Genomic DNA, 17,103 nt, shown 5'->3' on the forward strand with positions numbered 1-17,103 from the left:
TTACACAGACAAGTATAAATTGTACAAATGATCATGAATTTTAAATTGAAATATTTAAAAACATTGATACAACCCACACACAGTCACCTGCTGAAGGCCTCCCATACTTTCCATCTCCTGTGCGTTATTTACAAATTTATTGATCTCAGTGTCCGAACCACTATCTTCAATCAATTCTCAATCGAATTCAACAGTCCTATTCCGCAGCTGCCTTCCAGCCATAACTTCACGATGTGACTGACCTGATTCGGCGTAGAAGATGATCCACAGCTGCGATGCTGTCAATAGGCGTGGTCGTCGTTTCGATGTCCTTGTGACCAGCGTCGGGATGCTGGGACGCTGTGGTTTGCTCCCCTCGCCCAAGTCACTCACGACTGCTGTCGATCCGTCCGAAGTGGCCTTCCTTCAATTCTTCCTATCGGCTGCTACGAGTCCCGAAGTCGTGCCCCTCGTTGTCGCGCCAAAAAACACTGTAACCGATCGCTTCCACGGACCGGTAGATCACAGCGTCCGCTAAGTTTTGGTTGGTCACACACTGCATTCCATCCCGGACCGTGTATACCTGGTGGGATAAGTTGGGTCTTCGGGATTTGTCAGGGATATTTGATTAGCTCAGTTTGTCGGTAGGCAACGACTCATCTCAGTTGAGTTTACGCCCAGTTCGTAGCAAATAAATCATCCACTTTATTAATTCACAATCTTCTTACAAATCACTGCACCTCTCCCAAGCTCACAAATTGTTGTGTTTCAACAGTCGGCAAAACTCCTTTTACACCGTAAACATGCTTACGGTCGGACAATCAATATTTCAATATCTGCCGCAAAAGGAAATGTAATAACAACTCCCACTTGGCGCGGGTCCACGTTCAGTCCGACAAAAACACGACAATGAGTGGATAATAACAAGCTTTGTGACCTAGCACGAAAAGTTGGATTCATTACGAGTACAGGTTTAACCTAAACCAATAAAGGGATTGATGAGCGGTCACAAGACTTATATAACATTGCTAATTGAGTTAGTAGAAATGTGCTAAAAATTAACACACCTTAGCCTAGGTTGAGAATTGAATTTTTTTACTAAATTTTTCACATTATTGTCAGTATATTTTTATTGTACACAATGTCTTGAAAATACGCAGATAAAAGTATATATATATATATATATATATATATATATATATATATATATATATATATATATATACACTTATACTTTCCACGTTTTATATACTAGAGTTCATGTTGCCGGCGTGCAGATCAAATTTTGCCAAAGTTGTCCGCACAACAAAAAGTCTGGACAGGCTGCTCTACACGTTCGTCATTATTGTTTAATGCTTTGTGCTTTTGGGATCGTTATGTCTGTCTAGAAGAACTGCTCCGTTGGATGTATTCTGAGCCCCTGCTGTGAGAGTTGGGTTAGGAGCACGATTTGACTTAACGCTGTGATGCAAACAAACATGATTCGATACGAGAAGCAGCGCTGAAGTCTCGATGAGATCAATATAGACACTTTCTTATAAAGACAGTGCATTAAAATGAGGTTATGTCCAGCACGTATTCACGTACAAGTGTTGATTTCTTTTTGGTTGCTACCAGAAGACTCTTATTTAAATGTAGGTTTCTGAACCTTGAACGCGTGTGATCTGTATTGCAATTTGACAACTGACAATCTGCGTCAGATGAAATTTTCCTTATCAGTTTATCAATATGATTTGTCCAATTTAGGTGCGTAGAATATCGTACAGGGCATATTTATGACATGGCCAGGCATTTTGTTCCTCCAGTCTGCAAAATTTCGTAGTAGCATAAAGCACACCTTTATGAAAAGGCCCTGATGTCAAGTTGCCCGAAAAAGTTGTCAGTGGAACCACGGTTCCGGAGAATTTGACGTAAATACGTCTTTACGGAAAGGAAGTTTATATATTGGCTTTATTCTAAATATTTCCTTTATACATGTTTTACAATTGAGTAAAGTTTGATTAAGACATTGCTTATTCAACTTTAATTAGTTACGCTTAAGATGGGTCTGTGGTAGCTGAATGTAATGTAAAGTAATGTAATGTAATGTAAGGTAATCTAATGTACTGTGGTTTCCGAAGTAACCATTGTTGTTTATTTGTTGATAAACAGATGACGTTTCCCAGGTAACATAACAATGAAGTTTTACGTTTCCTAGGTAACATAACAATGAAGTTACACTTTTTCGTTTCCCTTTTTTGTAACACTTTATCGTAACACTTTTTCGTAACACTTTTCGTAACACTTTATCGTAACACTTTTTCGTAACACTTTTCGTAACACATTTTTGCCGAATGACACTGACCCTAAAATATAGATGTATTTACGTCAAAAATATTCAACTAGAACCAGTACCTAATCTGATACTCTTTTACAATTCTCAGAAGTACTTTACTGACTTCGTATTAATGCTTTTTAGTGACTTTCGTAACTTTTAGTGACAGAAACACAGACAATATCCACATACGATGAACACAGTGCACAGCTTGCTTGTTAGTGTTGGCATCACAGATACTCGTCTCGACGAATACTGCTTGATATAAGCCTTACTTTATACTAATAAAAGTAGTACAACTGCCGGGGAGGGACAGCGTGAAATCTGAATATTGGTCTCTGATTGATGGATAGTTTGAATGCCTTACGCATGCAGTATAATAGCCTGAATGAACCGCATTGAACTCCATTCCGTTACCTAAGAAACTAATTGTTTCGTAATCTGTTTACTCGTCATTGTTGTATTTCAATAGTATATATTGCCGTCAACAATCGGCTTTTGTTAGTGTGTAAAGAACAGAGCTGTGAATCGCTTGTGGATGAAGTGCTTCGTGAACTAGATAATTTTGTGCTGTTAAAAACATTTCAAAATTACTCAAGTACTTATCGTACATAAGAATTATAAAGCAATTTGTGATATTGCCCTCCACTCTCACCATTTTAATTTTGATTGAACTGTTTATTGCCGGCGGACATCGAGGTCACTTAATCTTGAAAAAAGGTTCAGAAGTACAGAAGATTTTTATAGTAATTGTGTTGATCGAACGTGTTACTGAAGAAAATAATGATCACCAAAACGTCGGTAAATACATCGAGCTTCAGTACTCAAGCAAATCAACTGACTGGCCCAGGGACGAAAAGGAAATTATTTGAAGAAATGAATTCAACGCTTGCGAAGAAGTCGAAGAACGAAGATTGTGTGAGCACAGAAAACTGTGGCCTTCCAACCACAATCGAAGTAGTGGCTTCAAATGGACAAACTTTTCTTTTGAACACTGCAGATTTGCAATGGGTGGCAACACAGGACATTGACACCAACGAGTCTTGTACTCTCAGAAATGAAAATGGAGGAATTGAAATTTCTCTTCTGGATATCGACAGTATTTTAAAGCAGCTTTCTGATACTTGCATAGATTCCAATTTAGACTTTCCTGAATCCATTGCACTAACGCAACATTCAGTGGCAGAATTTCAACACAAAAATGACACCGGTGACTTCAGTGATAATGATCTTTCGTGGCTTATAAATTTTAAAAATGACGCATCGTCTAACGCAGCTGAAGTCGTGGGCGGCCACAAAAGCGGAGGAGGAAAAGAGGACGAAACTGCAGGTACAGGTATGTGGAGTGCGATTTGTTCTTTGCGTTCTGTGTTAAGTTTTCCTATAGGGCAGAGTCTCCTTTGTTCAAATAAGATTTTCCTATATTTCCCGGTTTTATGACGGCAAAATAATTACCGCCTTCCGATTGCACCCAGTGAGGACCAGCTCATAACTTCATTATACATTTCTGCAAATTCTTTACGCAAAGACAGAAACAGTATTAATATTAGTTATTAATAATATATAACGGAAGAAGTGCAACATTTTTTTTTTTAGTGTTCTGTCTGACGACAGGTCTATATGAACAGGATCCTTCCATCCTTTTCTCGGACTGGGACCTGTTCATATACGTTCTTGGCAGATGATCCAGAAGTGGTTTGCCATTGCCTTCTTCTGTGTGTGAATGGAGTAATTGTTGGGATGCCACGGAGAAACCGGGGAAGCCCCCGGAAGAAAACTCCGTGTTGCCTAGACCACGGCCTTGCCCAACACAAGTTATAAATTCGGGCACCGCTGGGAATCCAACCCGAGACCCCAGGATTACAAGGCCAGCGTTCTAACCGCTAGACCACCGTGGCACTACATGTGTTGTACATGAAATAAAATATTTAATACTTATCGTAAAATACTAAGGCTTTCGTCTGAGCAAACACTTTCCGACAGGAAGTGTAGAAACGTTACTTCGGAGAGGGTTGGTATTCCTTCTAAGTCCTCTTGAGGTTCAGTGTTTGAATCTCAACTGGCAGACTGTGTATTTGTATGAATATTCTTCGTTGTTTCTTTCGGTTTTTCGGATGATTGTTAGCAAAATTCCGCTATCGATTTACGTAAATATCCTTCCTTTGTCTGATTACCGTAACTTGTTCATTTCTGTGAGTGCACACGACAGGTATGGTTGCTATTTGTATTTACCTGTTGTTTATTTAACGACGCTGTCAGTAGCTTAGAAGAGTCTATGCTGTAGAATGATAATGGTGGTTTTTCAATGATGATTAGGAAAGGGCATAGAATTAAGTGGTAGTGGCGTAATTCAACTGGAATTTGCCAGAGAGAACTGAGGAAAACTATGAACATTTCTCATGAAACTGTCAAGATATGCAGCTAGAGTATAATGACGTTTCTTTGTTTTAAGGTGCTGGCAAAATCGAACGCCCAGACGTCGGCTTGGCACCGTCTTGCACTGAAAAGACAGAGACTTCAGCCTGGCGTGGTCGGACGCTATCTTCAGCTGTTGTAAGCCGCGAGAATCGATACTCTGAGCTTACGAGTCCACCGTTCACATACGCCGAAATGATAAAACAAGCTATTCTGAAGAAGGGAGAACTCACAGTATCTGGAATCTACCAATGGATATCGTAAGTAGCCTGATGGAAATTAAATGTCTCTTTTGACGCAGTTTGCATTACGCTAGAAAATACACGCATGCATCACAGAACACTTCCCATCACTTAACTGATTATTTAAGCTTCATTCTTAATAATTCATTAAGTGTTGTCGGTTTCAGCTGGCGCAATGTCTCATGACTACTGAGTTCTTATCACAGATTTACCTTCAGTTCATGCTGTAGATATTTAAGTGAAAATATCTATCACAGAGCCGAGGAAGTTTCGACTGTCTCCGAGTCTTGAAAATCAGTTCCGTAGCAAGAAGCAGAAAAGTACCATTTGTTTTTTAAATATTTTAAAATCCCTCCGACAATTTGTGTCAACATGTATTTAGAATTGTTTTATGCATTTTGTTACAGAGACAATTTCCCGTTTTACAAACCAAATGATAACACATGGAAGAATTCTGTCCGACACACCTTAACAACCAACCCACGTTTCTTGAAGGGTGCAAAAGGACCACGTAGTCGCCTCTGGACACTTGCGAGTAAAAATGAAAATTTCCAGTCAACCCTGGTAAGAATTTATCAAAAATTATCTTTTGTTTTAACGTGTTGCATGTGGGCAGATAACAAACTTCTTTAAGGTTTCTTTCATCAACAAGGATAAATTACAACATACAGCTGGGATGAAAAACATGAACTTCGATGATTTTAAGAACTCGTCAACTTTTAAATACACCTGTGAATTGCAATACAAAGAGTTATAAACGTAACACATAATAACATCTTAAATAATGTTAATGATATCTCTTGTTTGATAATAATTTTTTGATTTTGCGTTATCAGAACCTAGAGTAACAAAATTGTTTTTAATATCAGATTAATAAGTCACACAAGAACAAATTCATAATTTTCACTAAGGCAGTTCAAAGAAAGAGATATCTAATTTAGGCCGAAACTTATTTTTCCAGATATTTCTACTGTTACGAAAGCACATACATCTCACAAGGCTGTTAATAATAAATGTTTCATAAGATTCATTAAAAATATCACAAATAACAATAAACTGAAACTATTTTGTGTATTTATGGCTTGAAAATAATGCTTTCAATAACACGTAGTTTGTAGTGTCAAATGTTGGGGATGGTTAATGAATATTTCATTTGGAAGTATATGAACAGCAGCAGTATTGACAGTAGAACTGACGACAACCACAAGAAACACGTGTGGATAGCAAGTCTGAGGGCTAAAATTTGAAAGGAGAAACTCTCAAATATGTAGCAGAAATTCCAACCACTCTCCCATTGTATTTAGTGTATATCATTTCCGAAGCAAGACTTCGCTAAAACGGGAATTCAATTAAGTTCAGCTAAATATCTGCTGCAGTAAAGAGAAGTTCGATCTCACAGAATTTGACACAAGATATTTAAAGATTTCTTCCTCTCTGTCTTCACCTGCATGTCGGATACTTAATTCGCATTTCTTGTGTGTTCACGTGAATTGAAATGTCTTGTACATTAACTGACACTTCTAAAATATATAGGAAACAAGACGTCAAAGTTTCATGTCCAACATCACGACACCAGATGAAGTGGACAGAGTCACAGGTAATATAGAAAAAGAGGAAAATGAAGATCTTCCTAGGGAAGTGCTGCTTTCTATTCCTGAAGAAGGCACTTCAAGCTACCCTTTCCCTGACTTCAATTATGAGCAGTTGGTCAGTCTCGAGCAGTCAACGGAAGAGATTCTAAGTCGAATCAAGAAGAATGCTGAGGTACAAGACCTGACGCCTCAAGCAGAGACGACATTTCCAATTGAAATAGGTACGAATGCACACGCACGCACACGCCGAAACTTTGACAAAATGTCCTACGTAGGGACTAGGAAGTGTTCTTACATTTCTCAACAGTTTTTATTGGTCACCATTAACACATGATCTTAATGGTTCTAGAACACTATAGGAACTGCCGATGGTCATCTTCTGTGTCTACTTTTTGGAGTATGAGAACTTACGAAATGATTCCAAGGAGAAAATTTGTTTCAGATTCCCTGAAACCAGTGCCGATGGAAGTGGCTGAAGAAGAACTCAGGCCGCTTGAGGACATGACATGGACAGTTCTCTGATAAGCAACCTAAGAAAACCACGGATGAAAGTAACCTATGGCAACTGTGCAGAATGCAAGCCAGATGATTCGAGGAAACCCTGGAGTGTACGAGCGAATCCGTCAGCCTTGTGTATGTACGTCGTGCTCGTGCATGTGTGGAGAATGGAGGAACAACCCTTGAGCATCTGTTATAAAGAAACTTCCCTGTCCTTATACTTGGCAATAAAGGCATACATTGAAACTTATTTTTGGCTATTATTTCAAAAATGAAACATTTGCGACCCCATGTTCATAGGAACATTTTTTCTTATTTTTGATCCTGTAAGACGCACACGAAAATTGTAAACATACTTTTGACTCACCCTGTATATATACACCTGCGTATTTTCAAGACATTACATACAACAAAATGTAGTATGTAACTAGAAAATATCCTCGTTATAAGACACGTCCACAATCGTCGAAAAACGTATTTTAATACAGGCAAAGAACAACCTACCCTGACTACAAGGATTTACGATACGGTCATTTGGCAGTTTTCTCTCATACTTTGCCAGAAAACGAGTGAAATTTACTTCGAAGTTCAACCGCGTCGTTGCCAGGGATACAGTTAAATTTAAAATGTCGGTGTAGAGAGAATCGAAGTCAGGATTCTGTTTTTATAGAACCTGCTGGAGGCTGAATTTAATCCATACACCCTACGTCGTGCACTTGAGGAAGATTTCAGATGAAATGCAGCAAAAGCTATGCAATCCAAACCACATGATAAATATGTAAAATCGAAATGAATTACAAGTTTTCTTTCCTTCTAAGTATGAAACTAATTTTAAAATTTACATCTTATCATATATTATTAATAGTATGTACCGCTTAGAAGCCTAGTAGTCGGCGCAGTGACCGGCTACGGATTGGACGACCGGCGTTTCTAATCCGGAAAAAAACTGGTTTCTCTGTTCTCCGTCAAGAACGGAGCAGCTCTTGGAGTCACTCAGACTCGCGAACAGAGATTTCAGGAGAATATTCAGGGTTAAGCGGACAAAGCGTGAAACTTACTACAGTCCACAGACCAGGAGAAAAGCCCTACTAGGAATGCGATATACGCGCATGCGCAAAATTTCGCGGCGAGTGACGACCCATCCTAAAAGCATTCTTTCCACAACCACTGAACGAACACCAGACAACAGGTTTTCATGTGTTCAAATGGGTACAGCTTTAATTACCTCACAGCAGCACAGCGATTTAATCTAGAATATTATCGCAACACCCACAGAATACAATACTCACTACACGCTACTCTCAACTGCTTGATGTTTTCAGTCTGCGTGTAGTAGCGTAAAACTCTGACGTGTCACACTTTCCACCAATAGCAGCCCTCTAGTCTAGCTGATAAGTAACATTCCCCCTGCACCGCACCAGAAACGACTTTTCTCCTGGTCTGTGGACAGTAGTAACGGTATTTTGGTGCGGCTGTTTTGAGTTGATGGTTCAGGTACAGGTAGAGATTTATGTCACTTACATTTTTCGTCGCGTGATATTCCAAATAATTCCAGAGTCCAACTTTTCCCAAATAAAAAGTGAAGACGTTAAAAATCTGTAGCAGCGAACACACTGAAAGACATTTTTGACACCAAGAAATTTAAAATCGCTTGCTTATGTAACACCTGGGGCACGTTTAATAAAGCATCAGAGATCCTCCAGAAATATTAATGATCAGACAAGAGAAACCACTCGTTGAAACACTTCGCACATGTAAACACGGACACGAGCTCTGTCAGATGGGAAATGACAAAACATTGCACTAAAACAGGGCAACAGTCCCAAGCGTCGAACCCACGAACTGGCATAACCCAGTCGATGCGAGAGGAAAGTTCGACTTTCATTCTTGATGGTCAACTCACGAAATATTCCGAAACTAAACGGCTATTGTAAGATTTGAGGTTTACACAGCGGTGAGTATGAAGATTTCTGTCTTCTGGGTTGTTGCGCTGTGTAGTCTGGTAGATGTTTACCAACGTTTCAGAGGTCATACTGCCTCCATCATCAGGGCGATGGGTATGAAGATTTCTGTCTTCTGGGTTGTTGCGCTGTGTAGTCTGGTCGATGTTAACCAACGTCTCAGAGGTCATACTGCCTCCATCATCAGGGCGATGCATTAGTTTGAAGATTTCTGTCTTCTGGGTTGTTGTGCTGTATAGTATGGTAGATGTTTACCAACGTTTCAGAGGTCATACTGCCTCCATCATCAGGGCGATGAAGATTTCTCTCTTCTGGGTTGTTGCGCTGTGTAGTCTGGTGGATGTTAACCAACGTTTCAGAGGTCATACTGCCTCCATCATCAGGGCGATGGGTATGAAGATTTCTGTCTTCTGGGTTGTTGCGCTGTGTAGTCTGGTCTATGTTAACCAACGTCTCAGAGGTCATACTGCCTCCATCATCAGGGCGATGCATTAGTTTGAAGATTTCTGTCTTCTGGGTTGTTGTGCTGTATAGTATGGTAGATGTTTACCAACGTTTCAGAGGTCATACTGCCTCCATCATCAGGGTGATGAAGATTTCTCTCTTCTGGGTTGTTGCGCTGTGTAGTCTGGTGGATGTTAACCAACGTCTCAGAGGTCATACTGACTCCATCATCAGGGCGATGCATTAGTTTGAAGATTTCTGAGTTATATAGTTACCTAGTTACCTTACATTACCTTACCTTACATTACATTACCTTACCTTACCTTACATTACATTACCTTACCTTACCTTACATTACCTTGGTGTTTATACGTGCACAGATACGTCATAAGACTACATTACATTACCTTACCTTACATTACCTTACCTTACATTACCTTACATTACATTATATTACCTTACCTTACCTTACCTTACCTTACATTACTTTACATTACATTCATCTATCACAGACCCATCTGAAGCCTTACTAATTCAAGTTAAATAAGCAATGTCTTAATCAAACGTTACTCAATTTTAAAGCATGTATAAAGGAAATATTTGGAATAAAGCCAATATATAAACTTCCTTTCCGTATAGACGTATTTACGTCAAATTCTCCGGAACCATGGTTCCACTGACAACTTTTTAAAATGTTCCTTATGCAAGATCAAATCTTCGTACGAAGAGGCCGGCCACTGTCACGTTGGAACCTGTCGGCGTCAATCGGCAGACTCAATCTTCTCCTCTTTGCTTTTAAGGAAGTGCAGTGCGGTGCCACGTTTCCTCCATCGGTATTGCAGCAAGTAATCAGGTCTACTGTTTCGCCGTTCTTGTCAAACAATTTCCCATCTATTACCGAATCGAAGTCTCGTTATCGTGTTCGCTAACGCCCGCCACACGCCAAGTTCTGTGCCAGATGATTCCACGGAAGACTTCATATTTATTTACGGTCCATTTTAATATTATACCGCAATCTGCTTCTAGCCGTATCAGACCACTGGCTCTCATTGCGAGTATAATGCCGTCAGCCAATCGCCTGAAGACGTGAGTCGAGCGAACTTAATGCGGATGAAATAAATTGTCACGCTTGTTAATTGGGGGCGTGGCACAAGGCCGAGATTCGTTCCCTGTAAAAACTTATCGGACCTTTCGACTGCTGATCGACGCGACGTTCTGGTTTACAATTTTCCTCACCTGCTCGCAGAAACGACCGACAATCGTCCACCTCGTCAGCCAAAATGAGCCGAATAAATAAGAGAATGCGAAGCAATTCAATAGCCGCGAGATTATACTCTGTCCATTCTATGTTGGGACCAGCGGCACACCTTCCAAGGCACACACAGACGCACGTAAGTTTCACGAAAGTCGATTAATTGGTTCAAACATTCTGAATGCGGGGCGGATGTGCCAACACGGACACATCCATTAATTACAAGCTTCTTTGTCTGTATAAGAAAAGCAATGTGGTAAGAGAACAGTAGAAAGACCAAGGGGTAGATGGCAGAATAATATTAACAGCATCAAATAATGTGTGAGTACGTTGACTAAATCGATGTGACTCAAGAATTGGACGACGGCAGGATGCAGCGAACACGGTAACGAAACGTCGCGTTCCATAAGATGCAGGGAACTGTTTTTCAGTAGTGGAGCGCACTGTTAGATTCTCAAGGACTCTGCTCCTTGGATTTCGGCCAAAGAAAAATTACATGGGAATAAAACGAAAAAGCCGGCAGGCGCCAAAAATTATGACTGCCTTATTTATGGCATAAATAAACGATGGCTTACGTCCTCCATTAGGTATTACATCTCTTATTTCGGAAGCCAAGGCCTACTCAAAAATTCCTTCCGCCTCCTGTTCTATCCGTTTTCATTTCACGAGTTCTCAGTTACGAGGCTTAAATCAGAAGCTGATATCATGATTGAAGGAAAAAGATCATTAATGTTTAATCATGAAATGATTACATCTGTTGTAATTAACTGCACGCGAGTATTTATAGACGCAAGAGGAGAAACGGCTATGTGTTAATGGAGAGAAATATTTTGGATAAAATTAAACGTCATTAAAATAATTAATTTCAATAAAACTTATTGAGCAGAAAATAACGAAGAGAAATAATTTTTCCTTTTTACTCTTTATTTTCCTCCATAAAATCCCAGTTATCTTCATTATTTTTTAAGGAAAGTAATTATAATAAATGTGTTTGTCGTGGTTGTAATCAACTGTAAACTACTGATTTTCCCAATCCAAAACTTTTTCACTATTCTCCTCCATCAATTTCTCCTCGTGTTTGTAGGCATAATCGCTTGCATTCGGTAGGTTCATGATGACACAAGTCGACATCCCGAATCTATAAACATTCATGTCCGCCGCCATGTACCTGCAATTTTAAATATTAAAAGTGAAAACAAACCCATCATCATCATCATCATCATCCATCAGTATTACCTGCACTCCAGACAATTTTTATCTCATTTCGCGAAAACAGTTATAGAAAATATGTAGCTCTACATTAGATGAGGTAACTCATGAAGAGATGCGTCTTCTACAACAAATAATTTACTTAATATAAATTTAAAAGAAATGTAATTTGAATGTCAGTGCAATTATTTAAAGAAATTAAATATTTTCTTAAAAATGTATATACTTTTCTTTTGAGGTTCTAAACTGAAATGTGTTGACGTAAGAAAGTCCATGCCTGATGAGCTGACTCTGTCTTTGGGTAGAATGGAAAACTGCTTAAAGCTAAGAGCACAGGCTTCCACCGAAATTTCGTAGCTTTTATTTTGTTTCCAGACAACATTAAGAAAAATTCCCCCAATGACACTTTAGTGCACGATTCCCACGTGATCTTTCTTTTACTCATATACACATAGAACACCGGCCAACATGCTATTATAACATAATACATTTTATTACATCGAAATGGAGGGACAGATTATGAATATTTTAAAATGTTGTCAAATGAATTATGTTCTGCGCTAGCTATGCTTGGTATACTTAATTAAGCTATTACCCCCGGTCAGAATAACACTTCAATCTCACATTATTTGGAGAGAGACGCGTGTTTTGTTTGAGAATTGCGGCCATATCAGTATTTTCCCCTTTTAGCAATTTGTTTTCAAAATTTAGTTTTTCTTTGTCTGTCCTGTCAACAATAGTTCTGGAGAGGTTCTGTTGGACGTAAAAGAGGCAAAAACCAAAAACAAATGAATATCTGTGCGATTTCTCTGTTGCACAGACAAGTATGAAGAAAGCTGTCTTCTGGAATGTTTGTGGAGATGCTTACTGACTCCATCATGAGATGGCACAAGACTGCATTGAGAAACACGCCAAGAGACAGACATTTTCAAAGAAACTTCCATCAAAAAATGGGAATGTGAGATGGATATGTGCCATTAGATCTCAAACCGGCCTAATATTTTGATGATTATGGCTATGATGATGAGCTCAACACCAGAAACGTCCTCCCAAAGAGAGTAACAATGATGAAAGACACTTGCTCTAATAAGAGCTCTAAATAATACATTTACAGTTGATGTCTAATTAGCATTACCTAGTCATTTGCTCTCTGCTTTAACGATCCAACTTGACCGTAACATTGCCCAGCCTGTTTTCATTCAACACCTTTTCCGCGTGCTGCATTCAATGCCCTGAATAAGCAGTTAGAACCTCTGAAACGTCGGTCAGTTTCCACGACACTACACGGTGCAGCACCCGCAAGATCGCGGTCATGTTGACCGAAAATGATTCACATCCTAGTGCTTTTAGAAAGTAAGAGTTTGTGATTATATAGTCCTGAAGAAACAAACCAAGAAACAAACCATTTATTTTTTACGTCATTGTAAATTTCGACACCGTCATAACAACCACCAATGAAAAATAGCATGTCGTCGATCACTTCTGCGTTGAAGTTTGTGCCTGGGACGTTCATGTCACGGATCTCGGTCCACGTGTCTTCTGCAGGGTCATACTTTTCGGTACTGAGCTGGCATGATGTTCTGTTGTGTCCTCCTGCACACATATTCCGTAATATGTCACATTATATACAAACAAATCTGCCAAACGAAACTTACTCTAACCCCATTCAGCAGGCCCTTCTTGATATTTATTACTCTGTCACCTGACCACTAAGTATTTGGCCTTTATGGTGTCTTAATATTCATTACCTTATTCACAAAAGTCGGTACATACATACATACTGTACTTCCTCAAATACGTTTTAATATTATCCTTCCTTTTACGCCTATGTATCACAAGTGGTATCTTACCTTCAAGATTACCAATTAGAAATTTCTAGATGTATGTATTTCTCGTAACTTCAATGCTTCACACTCCACCCGTCTTACCCAACGGAATTTATGCTCTTAAAATTTGTAATTTAATAAAGGTAAGGAATGGATGAAATACAGAAAAGTAAATTTATTCCCTTTTGCAGTGTTTGTATTAGTACCAGGAACGAAGTTAAGGATCAAATATCTACAATATTATTTTCTAACTTGTAGCTCGATTAGTGAACAAGGGAATTTATGAAGCATTTACTTCACATGTCTCCTGGAGTTTATTCACGGTACAGTAGAAACAGAATTGTTCTAAACTACAGCGTCCCAAAATTCGCACAAACAAAAGCTTAATGTCACGTCTGATTTACATATTAGATCGTAATTAATATTAAGGTTGTAATTACGCAGCTGAAACTTATGATTTAAGCGCCCTGAACCCTGATGTAAACACAACGTAACCAGTCTCACTACATTCGTAGGCACTCTGTGTAGAGAGACGCCATTAATTTTCCCAGTAGGAACAGGAAAATGCACCTGACGTCTGTTTACTGCTTCATGCAACTGCGTACGAAAATGGAGTTCAACAATTACAATAAGCTGCACTGTTCAAAACGGCATTACACAAGCAATTGACGAAAAGCAAAGAGTATGAAGAAGCCGGTTTAAACCACCGGCTTGCTGTGGATAACAGCATGGCAAACTGAAATATCCTTGCTACAAGAACAAAATATTTACCTTTAAAATTTGGACTTTGTGACCAATGGGGCATGCATTAGTTGAGATACCACGAGAGATTATCTGTTACTAGTTAGTTAGTGGTATTTCGGGAGAATGTAACCGAAACCACGAATCGGGGTTAAAAATACTGACATACTAACTCTGTAATGACCGGAGAAAAATTCTGTTCATAAAATCTCAGTCACTCAAAGGAAACCAGGAAAACATTTCACAACAGCAAGTTCTGTTTGAAGGATAGAGGAGCATCACAGAATGTCGAGAGTTCTCACCTAGGACGTACAAACTGCCGCGGAAGACGATACAAGAATGGCCGGCACGTTCAGAATGCATTGGGGCGACATACGTCCATCGGTTGGTGTCCGGGTCATAAACTTCCACCGAGATAAGAGAATCGTAACCATTAGATGCACCAGCGATGTATATTTTGTCTGTAGAAACAAATAAGCTATATGACATAAAATGTACATATATTTGATATAGGCAAAGCCATTACACCGAGACAATCCATACTTAAATTTGTAAATCTCTTAATGATATTGTATTTAATGTCCCTCTTCGTGTCACAGGAACTGAATGAACACGGCTGTCTCTGTTCATCTGTTTCTTTGTTTCGAATGCAGACAGTCAGCGTGTCAAAGAAAACGAGTTTAACTGATAAATATTTAATACAAACAGCATAAAGTGCCTAAATTAATGCATAATGTAAATGATGGTATGTTACATCTTCTGTGAAACGAATTTTATTAAATTTGGTACAAGAGATGTACGGTAGAAGCTGCCAAGCGGTGCTCTACATTTATAATATAATGTGCTATTTACATGAGATTATAAACTGTCTCAAAAATATATTAAATCTGTATTACATAAGAGTCAGTTTGATAGTTTGATAGTTGTTTGCATTCACTCCTAGTGTACAATAAAAAGACAGAAGACGATGCAAAGTGACAGCTTACAAGATCAGAAGAAAAATCACGCACTCAGAACTTCAAGCCGTTGCAGTCTGTGAAATAACGTAGTACGTAGCACGAATAAAAGAAACGGATATTAGAAGAGTATGGGACAATGGAGTGAAGGAAACTAAGTTCAAGAGCGAAGAGGAATGTCTTTATGATGAAAGCAAAACGTTCCTCTGAAACGTCGGTAGAAGTCAAACGACAGCCACCGTGAGAACCTCAAATCCTACGATTCCTTTAAACTTTCTTGCGTTGTTACATGCAGACAGACAGACAGACGCCTCGCCTTTTGCACTGATTCACACATTAGTGTTTCACAGCATTTATGTACCATTCAGTACAGCCGCACTTGCATTGCATCGCTGCGAGTTCATAGAAGCGATCCACGACCACTGGTTTGTCTTGCATTCGTATCGTTCCGCCGTTTTGTGATCTAGACGACCATCGCAACCGCCCATGGCGTACACTTCACCTCGCAGAACAGCCACACTTAAATTGCTTCTGAAACGATAAAAATACACGCTTTGCTATGCTCATTTATTGCTGATTCAGATGCAATTCCTCTCGCATAAATCATAATTCAAATGAATTAACAAGCAAATCGTATTCGTTAGACCAACATTGTCACAAAAGTCCTAAAACCAATTCACACCTTGTACGATGCTCCTGTATGTGAGTGGTACAATTTTAAATCCACTGCCCACATTTATATCTTGACTAACAGAGCGACTATCAGCTTTTGTAGAAATACTCTGCTCGAAGGAATTCGTTAGTTAGCGAACTGCATCTTACCTTTGTTTATGCATAGGCGCCACCTCGCGCCACGTCTTCGTAACAGCGTTGAAGCAGCGACATGAGCTTAAGACTTCCTCGCCGTCATAACCACCGATGACGTAAATGTCGAAACCGACTACCACCGTGCCATGGAAGCCTCGCGGACCGATCGAGTCGACCTGCTCCATCTGCAAGAACGACAGGTCATGGCTTTATGTTTCTTTGGGTCACAAGGTCTACTAATATGAAGTCCTTACATTAGAGTCCAAGCAACCACCGGAGCAGAGGTACAACCCACAACAGCGGACCGAAATTGCTACACCGTGAACGGTGACCGGGCCTACCGCGCTCGACAAAGACCGTGAGAAGTGAACTCGGAGCAATGGTCGAATTATGGGGGGCGGAGGAAAGAGGAAGACACGAATAGAAACTTCAACATTACCAGTGCTCTCGTCAAGTACGATAGACAAATGTAAGATTTGTGATCAACAGCTGACATTTCAGGTTTGTATGATGGTAAAGCCAGATGTTGTTGTTTTGGGTTTTCGACGCAAAGCTGTAGGCAGTAAGATCCCCAACCAACACCAATCAGTGTGACTTCTATTCATGCGGCGTTACCACGCAGATGGCAAACATCGTCAGTGATCAGTACTTCATTTATTACGTTGAAATCCACACTGATCATCAATGATGATTTGGTTTCATGTGTAAAATCAGCAGACAGTTTGCCATGACAGTTGATGTAGGACGCCAATTTTAAATTGTATTTAAGGCAAACTTCATACCTTTCGTGGATTCCTATTAGAAGTTACATTTTACATAAGACACGACATTTAATCTATTCATTTATTCTTTTTAATTAATTTAATT

General features: G+C 39.4%; 2 protein-coding genes across 4 annotated transcripts in view; one reads left to right on the top strand and one right to left on the bottom strand.

The window, feature by feature from the left end:
- Nucleotides 1-2,783: 2,783 nt before the first annotated feature.
- Nucleotides 2,784-7,290, top strand: LOC147872383 (uncharacterized). The gene is made up of 5 exons (XM_087356795.1): nt 2,784-3,629; nt 4,746-4,968; nt 5,358-5,514; nt 6,484-6,763; nt 6,985-7,290. The coding sequence occupies exons 1-5, from the start codon at nt 3,077-3,079 to the stop codon at nt 7,062-7,064; spliced, it is 1,293 nt and encodes a 430-aa protein (XP_087212921.1). The 5' UTR covers nt 2,784-3,076; the 3' UTR covers nt 7,065-7,290.
- A 4,310-nt stretch (nt 7,291-11,600) lies between these two features.
- LOC147872384 (kelch-like protein 10) overlaps nt 11,601-17,103 on the bottom strand; it is a 37,290-nt gene continuing 31,787 nt past the window's right edge. For all 3 annotated transcript variants that reach the window (XM_087356793.1, XM_087356794.1, XM_087356792.1), the window contains 5 exons: nt 16,252-16,421; nt 15,791-15,960; nt 14,776-14,934; nt 13,310-13,499; nt 11,601-11,865 (listed from right to left, as the gene is read on the bottom strand). In XM_087356793.1, coding sequence (XP_087212919.1) covers nt 11,715-11,865; nt 13,310-13,499; nt 14,776-14,934; nt 15,791-15,960; nt 16,252-16,421 — 840 coding nt within the window. In that variant the 3' untranslated portion in view covers nt 11,601-11,714. The remainder of the gene's footprint in view (nt 11,866-13,309; nt 13,500-14,775; nt 14,935-15,790; nt 15,961-16,251; nt 16,422-17,103) is intronic.

The sequence above is a fragment of the Zootermopsis nevadensis genome, unplaced genomic scaffold (genome assembly GCF_977971745.1).
Source record: "Zootermopsis nevadensis isolate Lab colony 2312 unplaced genomic scaffold, Znev_1.0 Znev_ptg000028l, whole genome shotgun sequence".
In the NCBI taxonomy this organism is placed as follows: domain Eukaryota; kingdom Metazoa; phylum Arthropoda; class Insecta; order Blattodea; family Termopsidae; genus Zootermopsis; species Zootermopsis nevadensis.